Source organism: Heteronotia binoei, chromosome 14, assembly GCF_032191835.1.
Source record: "Heteronotia binoei isolate CCM8104 ecotype False Entrance Well chromosome 14, APGP_CSIRO_Hbin_v1, whole genome shotgun sequence".
NCBI lineage: Eukaryota > Metazoa > Chordata > Lepidosauria > Squamata > Gekkonidae > Heteronotia > Heteronotia binoei.
The window spans coordinates 35,674,254-35,688,593 of NC_083236.1; the positions used below are offsets into that span (position 1 = coordinate 35,674,254).

Consider the following 14,340-nt stretch of genomic DNA (forward strand, 5'->3'; position numbering starts at 1 on the left):
CTTCCCTCCCTCCCCTTTGGGCTAGGCCAGCCGAGCCTCCGGCCTACCCCTGCCTGGGCCCGCCTCCTCCCTCCCTTTCATTATCCCTCCCTCGCAGTTGCCCGGCTGGCCGCTTGCTCTCTTGCGGCGAGCCCGGCAGCGGCGTTTCTCCCGAGCGGCCCCGCGATGGCAGTGGCGACGGCGGCGTGGCGAGTGCTGCGGCGGGTGGGCCTCAGCGGGCCGCCTCGCGTCTTTCTGGCCGGGTCGCCCCTCGGTCGGCCCACCTGCGAAGCGGCGGCCCCGGCCCGGAGGAGCTTCGGCACCAGTCCCGCGTTGCTGCTCGCCGGTGAGTCGCGGCCGAGCTCGGCCCGGCCGGGTGGGCGGGAGGGAGGGAAGAGAAGCAACGCCGGAAGGGATTGTGGGGAGGAGGCGGCGGCGGCGACACTCTCCTGCGCGCCCTCGGTGTTACTCCGTTGCTGAAATGAGCGGCTGCTTCACAGTTCTCCAAGAGGACTGCTGCTAACTCCTAATGGGGCTTTTGCACAACTCAGAGGGGGAGCCCGGTGGTTGGTAGGCATGCTTACTCAGAAGGAAGCCCCACTGTTTTCGGGGAAATGTGCCTAGCAGCGATGGAGGAGGTGTGCAGCTCACTGTGTGTACTCAGGAGCAGTGTTCCCTCTATGCTGAGTTAGCGTGAGCTAGCTCACAGATTGTTTAGTCTCCGGCTCACACGTTTTTGACTTAGCTCCGGAAAAATGGCCCCAGAGCACAATAATTTATGCGGTAGCTCACAATTTTAATACCAGCAGGGGTCGTTTTGTAGAAAAATAGGTGGCGGAGCTCATCCAGGGATTGCTGTGGACCTGCACCTACTATTCAGTGGACAAGGTGGGAAGGAGGAGGTGGAACTCTCAGAAAGGTTCAGGAGCTGTGCTCCTGTGAGCTCCTGTTGAATCTGAGGTCTGCCAGTAGCTCACAAAGTAGAATTTTTGCTCACAAGACTCCACAGCTTAGAGGGAACATTGCTCATGAGGCACAGTTTTGTGTATGCTTACTCAGGAGTAAGCCCCACTTGGGAAAACATGCCTCAGAAAGGAGCCGTGCAAGTGCGCTTTTTTGTCCATGCTTACTCAGGATTAGGGCCATTGGGATTTGCCAAATCATCACCACCACACTGATGGGATCTTTTACTGTTTGGACTCAGTGTGATTCTTTTGGGGTTGCTACATAATAATGCATCAAAACTGTTAGCATGTTGGCCAGGCTAATGTCCTTCCCGCCCAGTCTCCCCTTCTTCACCCTCTGTTCCTGAGATAGAACAAATTTTGAGTCCAGCGGCACCTTTAAAACCAACAAACATTTATTCAAGGTATGAGCTGTTGTGTGCAACCACACTTCCCCACATATATCAGATATTTGTCTTTATAGAAGGCACCACATTAAGCCACACAACATGGCTGTCCACTTGGACCTATATTCCTGAGATACCCAGCCATTTCTTTATTTACCGTACTTCATTCATGCCCTGTTTTTGACCTGTGAGGTAGATTAGGTTGAGAGTGTGTGTCAGGCCCAAGGTCACCTAGCATGCTCTTATGAGAGTGAGGATTTGAATCTGGGTCTCCCAGATCCTAGTGCGGAACCACTACACCACACAGGTGACAGTGTATCCCACATGAAATCAATTAGTTCTTTAGGGTGGCGCAATGGGGGTTTGCTGTGCTAGATGGTGCCTAAAGGGATGTGTATAGTGCTAGTGGGACCGGTTAAAATTATGCTTCTCGTGAGGGAAAACAAGAGTATTCAGTAAGTTGTAGGATGGGAGTTCAAGGGGGGATGGGGAGAGGATGGTACATGCTGGTGTACAATTTCAAGAGGGAACATATGAAAAGGTTACATGGCACATTGGAAGTCAGGTGCTAGGGCAGATTGTTTGGATTTCTGCTTTCGCTAAAATAACCCTAGAAAGGCTTTTGCTGGGGGAACATATACTTGGTGAAGCGCTGAGCTTACGAGGATTTAAAATGAGATTTGTGGGGTGCAGGTAACGTTTTACCTGCAGGGTTAAGCAGGAAAGGGCCTGCACTCCTGTTTTTGCAAATGAGTGATTCCTGATGCAGTTAAGGGAGACTGCTGCTTACACAAAGGTGCCCTTTGCTATATTGACTACTTTGCGGTGAGACTTGGCTTGGTTTGCTTCACTGTATAGACCAGAGATAAAGGTAAAGGTAGTGCCCTGTGTAAGCACCAGTCATTTTCGACTCTGGGGTGACGTTGCTTTCACAACGTTTTCATGGCAGACTTTTTATGGGTGGTTTGCCATTGCCTTCCCCAGTCATCTACACTAGAGCCATGTGGCGCAGAGTGGTAAAGCTGCAGTACTGCAGTTGGAGCCCTCTGCTCATGACCTGAGTTCAATCCCAGGGAAAGCTGGTTCCGGTAGCCGGCTCCAGGTTGACTCAGCCTTCCATCCTTCCGAGGTCGGTAAAATGAGTACCCAGCTTGCTGGGGGGAAAGTGTAGATGACTAGGGAAGGCAATGGCAAACCACCCCATATAAAGTCTGCCGTGAAAATGTTGTGAAAGCAGCGTCACCCCAGAGTCGAAAACGACTAGTGCTTGCACCTTTACCTTTTTTTTTAATAGACCAGAGGCCTTTCCTCCTGTTATGTTCCTTCTGCATGACTCTTTAAAAAAAATGCTGGCTTGGCAGGTTCAATCTTACAGAAATACTATTTGATGGTCTTTCTTTGATTGTACCAATTCAGACTACAGATGGGAGGCTTGCATGTTTGAATGCTATCCCTTGTACTAATACCCTAAATGCTGTGCTTACATTTTTTACGTTTGACATCACACAATCAAAAAAGAGCCCATACTATTTGGTATGTTCAAATTTGCAGTGTGTATTTTTCTGTGCTCTGCAGGTGGAGAATGATAAGTTGCTTCTTCAAGGCTGTAGTTTAGTTTGGCTGAGATAAGGTTTATCGTGCCCCCGCTGGGGATTGGGAATCCCTTGCTCCACATCCCTGCTGCCACTTAGCTGGCCGGGGGGGGGGGGGGCAAAATAGCAGCGAATAGTGGCAAGAATACCAGCAGAATCTTGACCTGCTCACATCACTCCACATGTGCCCAGAAGTTACAGCATGATTCTGGGGATGCTCTAGCAACAGGGCAAAACTCTATGCTGGAATGGCCTTGAGTCAGCCATAGCTCTGGCAGAGGTTGTCCTTGAAAGGGCAGCTGCTGTGAGAGCTGTCTCAGCCCCACCCACCTCACAGGGTGTCTGTTGTGGGGGAGGAAGATAAAGGAGATTGTGAGCCGCTCTGAGACTCTTCGGAGTGGAGGGTGGGATATAAATCCAATATCTTCTTCTTCTTATGGTTAAATGATAGAGTTTTACCCAAATGCTAGAGTGTTTCATTGATGCACTGGCATCACCTCTGGGTGAAGAGGGAGTGATATCAGTGTGTCACTGGTGACATCAATACATCACTGGTGAAGCATGCTTGCCAATGGTAAGTCACCCTACCAGTTGCTGGGCCCTGCCTTGCAGCCCTGACTGAGATGCCTTAAGCCACACCATGTTGGTAGGCCTCTATTTAAATACCAAAGTTCTACCCACTTTTAACTGAAAGTCATAATAGTCTCTGTTGCCTTTTGCCTTTCCATCCATGCTTCTTGGACCTATTTGGGGCAGCAAAATTCCTTCACCAGCCCTGCTCGTTGGGTAAATGAGGCTGAGGGAATGTGACTGTTCTGAGGTCACCAAGTGAGCCAAACAGGGATTTGAACCCAGGTCACCATAGTCTGGTACTCAAACTGCTGTGCAGTCTTTCAGTTGTTATGATTTTGTTTTGCAGAAATTCTGTAGAAACTGGAGAGATAATGGATTAGGACTTTTCCAGAAACCTGTATCTTCATAAGCACTTCTGTGAGCTCATTTTGCTAGATGGAATGAAGAATTATCTCTGATATGCAAACAAGGGAGCCTTCAGAGGAAATCATCTATTTAAATTTTTCATTGTATTTTCTGGGGAACTGCGCAATTTGCAGGCTTAAAATCTATATTAGTAGCATTGAGCATACTTAACAGGATTTATGGTAATATCTGGCATGTACGGAAGCGGCTCCGTGGCGCAGAGTGGTAAAGCAGCAGTACTGTGGTCTGAACTCTCTGCTCATGACCTGAGTTTGATTCTGGCAGAAGCTGGATTCAGGTAGCTGGCCCAAGGTTGACTCAGCCTTCCATCCTTCCGAGGTTGGTAAAATGAGTACCCAGCTTGCTGGGGGGGAAGTGTAAAAGACTGGGGAAGGCAATGGCAAACCACCCCATAAAAAGTCTGCTGTGAAAACGTGAAAGCAGAGTCGGAAACGACTGGTGCTTGCACAGGGGACCTTTCCTTTCCTAGCATGTATGCCTCTGGAAGTGAAAGCTTGGATGGGGGTAAATAAATTGAAGCTTAATCCAGAAAAGACAGTATTGTAGGTGGGGAATAAGGCTGATCCAGAAGTAGGAGTTCTCTCAAAGTTTGGATTACACTCCCCCAGTTGTGTGTATAGTTTGAAGGTGCTTCTATACTTGACTTGGCTACTGTATGATGATGCATGCTGAGCTCTGCTTGAAGGAAGTTTGGAAACTTCAGTTGGTCCAAAATGCAGTATCTGTGGTCCTTACAGCATTGTCCTAGTAACCCAGTGTCAGTAACCACCTACATGAGTTTGCAGTCAGTTTCTGGTTTCAGTACAATGTAGGCTGATCAGCCTCACGTTGGGGCCTAGAATTCTCGCAGAATTCTCTCCCCACATGTCCCCCAGAGAGTGCTGAGGTCGGGGTCTCAGAACCTCCTTATAATCCCTGGGCCAAAGGAGGCCCGTCTGAAAGCGACCAGGGACAGGGCCTTCTCGATTGCAGCTCCCTGTTGGTGGAATCAGCTCCCGGAGGAGGTGAGGGCCCTGCGGAACCTTGAACAGTTCCGCAGGGCCTGTAAAACAACCCTCTTCCGGTTGGCATATAATTAACTGTGAGCAGAATGCCTGAATATTAAATCTTAAACATCAGATTACTGAATATTGGAAATTTGAAGGACTGATTTAAGTAATAGTAGCATAGTGTATATCGATGTGAGTTTTATGTATTTTTAGGCTTTTATGTATTTTATTGTATAATTTTAATTGTATTTAAATCGACCTTTGTTAGCTTTTATTGTTGTAAGCCGCCCTGAGCCCACCTCGGTGGGGTAGGGCGGGATATAAATCGAATAAAGTAAAGTAAAGAATTACAACTGACCTCTATACTACAGTTCCTCAGAAGGAAATAGTAGCTTTGGAGGGTGAACTCTTTGGCATCCATTCCCAATGAGCACTTCCCCCTTCACAAACTGTCCTTCCCAGGCACATGCCCCAAATCTCCAGGAATTTCCCAAACTGAAGTTGGCAACCTAATGCAAGGTGCTGATTTTGATCACCTCCATATTTGTCAACCAACCTAAAGCCTTGGGGGCTTTCCTCCTGGAAGCAGCCTTAGCAGATGTTTGACTGGTGGGACCCCATGGGTGGTCTTTTTACTTGCTGCCCTCCAGCTATGGAACTCCCTCCATGAGAAGTTGAGAATAGCTGTTCTCCTAAAGGTTTTATGGGTAGGCTTGAAGATTTGCTCAAAGGCTTTGGGAGTAGATCTAATGAGTAATGGCACTGCAGTGGGAGAGTGGAAACTGACCATTGCTATCAGTGAAAAATTGTTTGATGTGCGAAATTTTTGAAGCGGCTGCACTGAATTTGGCTCAGTGTGTTGTGAACCACTGTCTTTTAGTCAAAAAGCAGTCTGTAAATATACTAAATTAAATAAATATATTCAGATACTCAAACAAAGACGTCACATGAAACTGCCTTATTCTGAATTGGTCTATCAAAGTCGGTTCTATTCAGACTGACAGTGGCTCTCCAGTGTCACAGGCAGAAGTCTCTCCCATCACCTACTGCCATATCTTTTAACTGGAAATGCTGGGGATTGAACTTGGGACCTTCTGCACTCCAAGCAGATGCTCTTCCACTGAGCCAAATTAATAATGTCTAATGGCATCTGGGGTTCTGCTAAGGCATAGTTATGCATGCCTGTCGGGTGTTTTCTCTCATTTTGAAATGACTAGCAGTCACATGCATGAACTACCTGTAATTGTAATGAACGAAGTACTGGGTGGTGAAATGAAACTCCTGTAAATAATGTCATTTTCCCCATTGATGGCCTATTTGCGAAGGCAGTCTTGTTGAGTGATGAACATAGATGTGTGAACTAGCCCTTGAACAATATGCAGCACTGTCCTTATTACTCGTTGGACGCTGCTGACAGCAGGTAGCAGAATGAGCATAAATGGTGGTAGGCGCTCAGTTTGTGGAAACATTTCTTCACTGCATTTTATCTCTTCAGAGATAGTTAAGCACACATTTTTAAAGCTAAAGGTCAGGGTTTGAGGCTGATCCAGGTGGGGTTACTTATTTATGCTTTTGCTGAAACCTTGATGGGTGATTGATTTAGAGTGTTCTCTGGCTTGCATAGGGTTGTTCTCTCTTTGAATTTTGTTTTCTGTCTGCTGAAATCTCCTTATTTGGAGTCTCTCTTTATAATGTGGATGTTGTCCTGTTTAGCTTCCATGTGGCTCAATCTTGAATTTATTGGGGGGGGGGAGCAGGTGCCAAACTTGCTTACTATAAGAGCCACATCAAGTAAACGTCAGCTGTTTGAGAGCTGCAGGACATGAATGTAAGATGTTTGAGAGCCACAAGACAGGAAGGCAGGAAGGCAAATAGATGTGGGATGGAGGAGGTGGAAAGAAAGCAGCTTTAACTTTAAATGCATTCTCCAAGCCAATGGCTGGCTTGGCTTGGAGAAGTGATTTGAAGAGAGAAATGCCTTCTCCAAGCTGGCCGATGGGGTGTTGGGTTTTTCAAGAGACACATAATATGTGTGAAAGAGCCCCAGGTGGCTCCTGAGCCACAGTTTGGCCACCCCTGCACTAAAGTAATCCCACTTCCATCAGGTTCTACCCAAACCTTGTCAGTTCTTTCAGAATATAGTATTATATACACTTCTTGACAGTAATAGGGATATCTTACTCCCTCTTTGTCAGCCACTGTTCCTAGCATCAATATATCTAATTCAGATCTGTGGATACTAGCATTTGGAGACTGGAGCCATAGACAGACAAGACAGATGTTTTTACAAACCTGAGAAATACCCCAAGTTTGCAGAAACAGCTGAAATCTTTAAAAAGTATATACATACAAGCAGCACCTGTAGCTTTAAGAAACAAATGCTCTCAGTGGCCATTGCTTGGCAATCACAACAGTTATTGCCAGCCTTCAAGCCTTATTTTCTGTCCGTAAGGGGGAGAGTCAATAAACAGAAACCACTGTGAGAAATGAGAGAAGTGAGAAATGGTTGCTCAAATTACTGTTGAACTTGGTTGCTGCAACAGAACAACAACAATCCTTGTTTTATCAAAATAATGTATTTCAGTGTATTGCAGCCCTATATTAAAATAAGTGATCTGTTTTTATAATACCATTCACAAAGTTTCATTTTGTATATTCAGTATAGCACAATCCAGTTTTATCAGCAATAACAAAGTTCCAGTTTGTGACAAGAAAATGTACACAAAGTTCTAACGTTGTTAGACACTAAGTCCCAGTGTGTTAACAAATTCGATGAGTACCTAGGTTTCCAATTGTTTCTTCTGTAGAAGATTATCAACTCCTTAACAGTCTCTTCCATGGAGTTGTCTGGAATTATTGTTTTGAAATCCCTAATTCATACAAAAGACAAGCCTGAATTCTCTTAATGAGGAATGAAAGCCCTCCCACTCTCACAATGCTGTGTTCATTGCTGTGTAGTATGCTCTGGGGCAGGGGTAGCCAAATTTGCTTAATGTAAGAGCCACATAGAATAAATGTCAGATGTTTGAGAGCTGAAAGACATGAATGTCCAATGTTTGAGAAAGGGAAGGAAGGCAAATAGATGAAGGGGGGTGGAGGTGGAAATAAAGCACCTTTAAATACATTCTCCAAGCTGCTGGCTGGCTTGGCAAAGTGATTTAAATAGAGAAATGCCTTCTCCAAGCCAGCAGACGGGGTGATGGGGGCTTTGAGAGCCACACAATATTTGTGAAAGAGCTGTATGTGGCTCCCGAGCTGCAGTTTGGCCACCCCTGCTCTGGGGGATATCAGAGTCTGTTTTTTCAAAGTCCCTGTCTCTGGAGACAAGCAATGTACTTGGTAGTTTAGTCTTTATTTTTCTGAACCGATGTTAGTCGGGCAGTTATTGTTTCCAAGGGTGCATAGTGAAGATCATTTTCACTTGAATTAGTTAACATGTTCAATATGTTGTTATGGGGCACGGTGTAGACATAATGGCACACTGTGGTTTCCTGGAACATGAATGGCCCTGGGGTTTCTTGGCCTTGAAAGTTCTTCTTTCTGCTTCTTCAGTTCCCCCACCTCTCCTGGCAGCAATCTAATTGAAAATTTCTGCTTTTAGTGCCGATGTCTTCAAAATAAATGAAAAAGATAAGTGTGAATGTGACTCAGATTAGAGAATGTTTGTTGAAATTGCTTGGATTTAGCAATGTGAGCCCTGTGGTATGTGTATTAGATGGGAATTAGGCTATGCTAAGATTCCTCCCCCCTCTCTTTTTTGAGGTCTCAGAAGCATTCTTATGAGCATTTCATGCCAACAGCATTTTTAAGGTAGAACCTTGAAGCAAAATTTAATGTTTAAGGCGGTATTGAAAACATAATTGCTTTTCTGCTTTGTTTAGCCCGTAGGTTCACAGACAAGCATGAATGGATAGCCGTTGAAAACTGTATCGGGACAGTAGGGATCAGCAATTTTGCACAGGTACTATTCTCCTTTTGCTTTATGTTACTCTGCAAAACATACATCAGTCAGCCTGCCACTGACCTTGATCTTCAGACCATTTATTGTTCTAATTGCGTATTCTATGTACCAAGTCAGATTGTGGACTTGGAACTCAGTGCCTGTTTAGGGAACGTAATTTGCTGGTGCCTGAAACCGTCTCCTTGCTGCCATCAGTTTAGCCTCTGTAGAGAGTGATTCAGTGAGAAATTTGGCCCCATTCAAGCTTGCGTTACTTTGGCCTGTTTAATTGTGGGTGCTGCTTTTCATATATGCAGACAAATGTTTCCGTGCTTCAGTGCTCAAAAAATCCTAGGTGCCTGCTTAACATCTGGACTTAAATATTTAATGCAAGTATACACTTTGCAGGGAAAAAGATTCATTCTGCATGTTGGTGACATCCAAGACAGCAATCTATTGGTTATACTTTTATTCCAGCACTCTTGTTATCCTCCCTGGTTAGGTCAAGGATTAGTGACTGGTACAAGGCCATCCAGTGAGCTTTGAGGCTGAACAAGAATTTGAACCCATATCTCCCCAGTTGAAGTCTGTCATTCTAACACTGTACAGCATTAACTCTTGTGGCCCAGCAAACTGGATGCAGCCCACTCGGCCTTGCTTTGCTTTTTGTTTGATCTGTAGCAACATCAGCAAAAACAAGAGGTTGATTGAGATCCTGACAAGATGTCATAGGTGGCTTGGTAAACGACACATTCTGTACGTCTGCCTTGCTCTGTCCTTTTAAACTTGATTTCTGCCTAGATTTCAGCACTGGGCCAGAAATTGTGCAGGTGTGGAAGAGAATGATGTTGCCCATGATGTGCTTCAGCTGCTCTTCCACCTGAGAAAAAAAGAAAAGAAAACCTACTTTCTAGGCAGTAATTTTAATTTGCTCCCTTGCTATCAGTGATTTCATCCTGGGAGGCAGAGCCGTCATTCTGATGGTTAAGCCTCTGCCTCTGAATTGAGGCAGAACCCTTGTGGATTTGTCGGCACTAAATTGCAATTCCTGCCATTGTGTTTTACCCATTGGGAGGAGCAACAGTTGAGGAAGTTTTGAGTGGATTAATAGCTGGTAGGAGAGCCAGTTTGGTGTAGTGGTTAAGTGTGCGGACTCTTATCTGGGAGAACCGGGTTTGATTCCCCACTCCTCCACTTGCACCTGCTAGCATGGCCTTGGGTCAGCCATAGCTCTGGCAGAGGTTGTCCTTGAAAGGGCAGCTGCTGAGAGAGCCCTCTCCAGCCCCACCCACCTCACAGGGTGTCTGTTGTGGGGGAGGAAGGTAAAGGAGATTGTGAGCCGCTCTGAGACTCTTCGGAGTGGAGGGCGGGATATAAATCCAATATCGTATCTGGTATATCAGCCGCCTGACAGTCTAAGGTTATTCAGAAGCAATGCAGCAGGATAAATTGTATGGTCTCTTAATTATCTTGAGTTTTTGGGAACTGAAAAGGGTATAACATTAGCCTGTTCTAATGCATTGTGCTCTTTGCTCCTTGTTCAGACTCCTGTGGTGCCTTTTTAAAAAACTTAATAATGATTCTTGTGGTTTTTGGTTTTAGGAAGCATTAGGAGATGTTGTCTACTGTAGTCTTCCAGAAATTGGGACAAAGTTGAACAAACAGGGTAAGTAGATCCAGGTGGGCAGCCGTGTTGCAGAAAACCCAGCATCAGATCCAACATCAGTTGGATAAAACTCCAGGAGCTGATGGGCCTCCTGATGGCCCCTGGATTTTGGCCACTGTGTGACACAAAGTGTCGGACTTGATGGACCGTTGGCCTGATCCAACATGGCTTCTCTTAGGTTCTTATGAGCTGCATTAGGTGCTTTTAAAGGTCTTGAGCAGTGCTCAGTGATGTTTTAATTTTTTATTTTAATGGCGGAGGTGTGCACACACACTCATACACAACCCTGCTTGCTATGCCACATGTTGATTTTGAAAGAACCTTTGCATTTGAAAGTACTTTGTCACAGGGTGTGGGACTGCTGTTTGAGAAACATAAGCTTAGAGCTTCCTTGAGCATATGGAACAGTAGACGTTTTAGCACAAAATATGATAATATTAATAGGGGCTATCTTGTAGGTTTCTGGTGTTGTTGTTAGTTTGATTTACATTGCAAATTATATAGCATTTTTTAGTTTGGTTCTTTTGCAAACAATAAGTGATACCAAATTTTTAAAACAGAGAAAGTAAGCTTTAAGCTTGCAGTGACCAATAGTTATAAAATATAAGGTATTATATTTGGGTACATTGAACTAATCACACGGTTATTAGGGTTTAGGCCTTGTACTTTTATTTGCCTTCATGTGTTGCACAGAGATAGAAAAGTAGTCTCTCTACTAAGTAGAATTAGAAGTTTTTCTGATGGCTCAGTCCAAGATGCCCCAAACACTGGATTCTTGTATAGCTGCATGACCTTTCTGAAGATTAATACTGCACAATTCTTGAGATTCTGGTTGGAAAAGAGTGTATTGAGAATATTTTAATCCACTGATCTACCATTTTAGGGCCTCTAAAGCCGTTTGTGATTAAATGTTTTAATTACTTGTGATCATAGGAAGAATAAAGCAACGCAATAAAAAGAGAAAACAATAGCATACTCAGCAATCCATAATATTGCTAACAAAAATTCACAAACTGCAGAAAGTCAAGAGTTACCAAAGGCCTAAAGGAATTTAAAAAAGGTTAATTTAGACTTTAAAGGGGATAGATAATACTTAAGACAAAACGGAATTGCACTCAGGTCTCTGTATCACCGTTCAAAATGCTGCCATATGTGGTTTTTGATGAAACAGTTCTCCTCTCCCTAATTCTGCATTTCAGATGAGTTTGGCGCTTTGGAAAGTGTGAAGGCTGCTAGTGAACTTTATTCCCCTCTAACAGGAGAAGTAACAGAAATTAACACTGCCCTTGCAGATAATCCAGGACTCGTCAACAAATCTTGTTATCAGGATGGTAAGAGGCTCTATTTTATTTCTCAGAATGTTTCTAACATTAATGATAACATTAGAAGTAAGTCATCTACATTGCATTGTGATGCAGATTGGGTGAGCTGGTGTAGTGGCTCGGAATATGCAGTGGCTGAGGAAACTGGGAAGTTTGCAGAGCACATATCTTCACTGTCAGTTAAAATTTTCAAAAAGATGGCTGAGTGCTCATATGGGTGCTGCTGTTTTTGTGGCTTCACCCCATGATTCTGCTGCAATATTCGAAGGCTTAGCTTTTTGTAGGCGGGGCCTGTTGGGTTCTTCCTGCATTGGAGTGGTGGTGTTTATGGGGAGGACCCATTTAATTGGTCCCACTCACATGGCCCTTTAAATATTACATATAACTTTGCCCTGTAATTAAACCATTATAGAACTGTTCACATATTACTCCTTTAACACCTAAAGGTCCTGGGAGTAGGGATACAAAAGCTGTGCATCATGACTATTGAGTGTGCTGTGCATCTGCATTTTCTCCTTTGTGGACAACATCCAAACTGAATTGAGTTCAGTAGCAACTAAAATTTCTGTTTCCAGCAAGTCAGCTGTGCAGTTGATTGTTTGTCTCTTGTGACAGTCATTATGCCATTATATCTGTTCCACTCCCTGAAGGTTTTTTTTTTAAAAGCCAGTCACATTTAAGTGCCAAATACAAGTTTAATCTGTAAAATATGCTAGGTGCCTGAAAGAAATGCTTTAAAAATGACAAAGTATGCATCAGTTTATCTTCTGGAAGCAGAAGCTTGGAAGGGAACTATTTTAAATGGCCTCATTGAGAAGATCTCAAACTTTGTTATATATTGTAAGAAGGACAGAGGTGTAGCTTGTGATGTTGATTTATATTCAAACTGGGGATTTCTTGTTCGGCAGTGACTTTAGTAGTAGGGATGGGCGTGAACCAGGAAAATTGATGTTCGTAACGGACTGCCACAAAAAAAATGGTGATTCATGAGCAGTTTGCAAACCAGTGAACCAGCCCAGTTCGTCACAAACTTTGGTTCGTAAGTCAGTTCGTACCAATCCCTATTCGCTAGCCTTAGTTATAGAACCCCCTCATTTTTTCTCTTTAGCTGGTGTAGCATTACTGAAGATTTTTGCTTGCCAGCATTAATATGAAATCATAAAGGGCTATAGCTACGAATTCATGTCATGACCCAAGTCATATGAATACTTAATGGTTTCTCTTGCCTGCAGGTTGGCTTATCAAGATGACTGTGGACAACCCTTCAGAACTTGACGAACTAATGAGTGAAGATGCATATGAGAAATACATAAAATCAATGGAGGACTGACTTGAGTATTGAAATGAAGCAGTATGAGTACCACTTACTTCAGTGTAGATTGTCCTAAATTAGCAGTATACAGAAGGTCCGGCTGTGAGCAGCTTGCGGAGGAGATTCTCAAGGAAAATGTGCTGCCTTTGAATCAAGTTTGTGCCGATTTCTGAACTGTCCAGAAGTGACTGCCAATCAGAACAGTTGCATCTTTTTTGCACACCTTCTAATAGTTGATGTGATTTGTTTTGTGTATGCGTATTTTTCTAGCATAACGGGCATAATTATGCAGTGTCAAAGTTTGAAGTTGCATAATTGCAACTGGAGTAGAATATAACCTTTGTTCCTAAAATAAACCCAGACTTTGATAAAGTAGAATTGTAACATGCAACAGCCTTAATTCCAAACCGTTTCTTCTTGGCTCTAAATTATCCTTCTCCACCCTCCACCTCCACACGTCAGTCTTCTTTCATCCAGGTATTGTCATATGGAAGCAGAACCACTTTCCATGTTTTCAGTTGGATCCGTTGAGATGCAGCCATTATTGTGCAGATAAGGCATGCAGTGCCTTGCCATGGAACAGATAACAGAAGTTAATAAAAAATCCTGACTTTACCAATCGTGTTTGCTCTTCCCGTTTTGTGCTCCACAACAGCCTATATGTGGGATTAATGTTTGAAGGGAAAATGTTTCATACCGTTTGGGAATCTGCAAGAGCAACCTCCATTCGGAACAAGTCCAAGTGTTGTAATGCATTTAACGTTCTCTGTTGTGTTCTAAGCATTCCTTTTACTGTCCAGTATACCAACCTGGGCTGTAAACTTGAAGGGAAAATGAGAAGTTACCTGATATACCGCAGCACAATTCTTTCAGTTTTTGTTTAGGCAAACTGTCCCATAATAACTAGCCTTTAATAACTACCAGCATGGATGAAATTCTCTTGAGATGTTATCTGACCAGAGAGGGGGCGGGGGACAAGATTGCTTGGAGGGGGGGAAATCCCAGACCAGAATAAGAGCGGTATCCCAGGAGAGCCCTGAAATAACTCACTAGCCATATGTGCCGAAGAAAGTGCAAAGGAACCGTGTAAATGTGAATGGACCAGAATCTTCCAGTAACAAACCAGCAGACAGAGCTGACTGCCTTTTTGATCCCTAGAACAAAAATTCACAATCAGTCCAGTTTTCCTT

At 44.0% G+C, this 14,340-nt stretch overlaps 1 protein-coding gene across 1 annotated transcript; it reads left to right on the top strand.

The window, feature by feature from the left end:
- Positions 1–141: 141 nt before the first annotated feature.
- GCSH (glycine cleavage system protein H) lies at positions 142–13,765 on the top strand. Its single transcript, XM_060254078.1, has 5 exons — positions 142–325; positions 8,792–8,871; positions 10,453–10,516; positions 11,716–11,847; positions 13,071–13,765. The coding sequence occupies exons 1-5, from the start codon at positions 166–168 to the stop codon at positions 13,166–13,168; spliced, it is 534 nt and encodes a 177-aa protein (XP_060110061.1). The 5' UTR covers positions 142–165; the 3' UTR covers positions 13,169–13,765.
- Positions 13,766–14,340: the final 575 nt, after the last annotated feature.

Coding starts and splice junctions, on each gene's coding strand:
- GCSH (XM_060254078.1), top strand. CDS start 166: ATGGCAGTGGCGACGGCGGCGTGGCGAGTGCTGCGGCGGGTGGGCCTC. Junction 10,517..11,715: donor GACAAAGTTGAACAAACAGG/GTAAGTAGATCC, acceptor TCTGCATTTCAG/ATGAGTTTGGCGCTTTGGAA. Junction 11,848..13,070: donor CAAATCTTGTTATCAGGATG/GTAAGAGGCTCT, acceptor TCTTGCCTGCAG/GTTGGCTTATCAAGATGACT.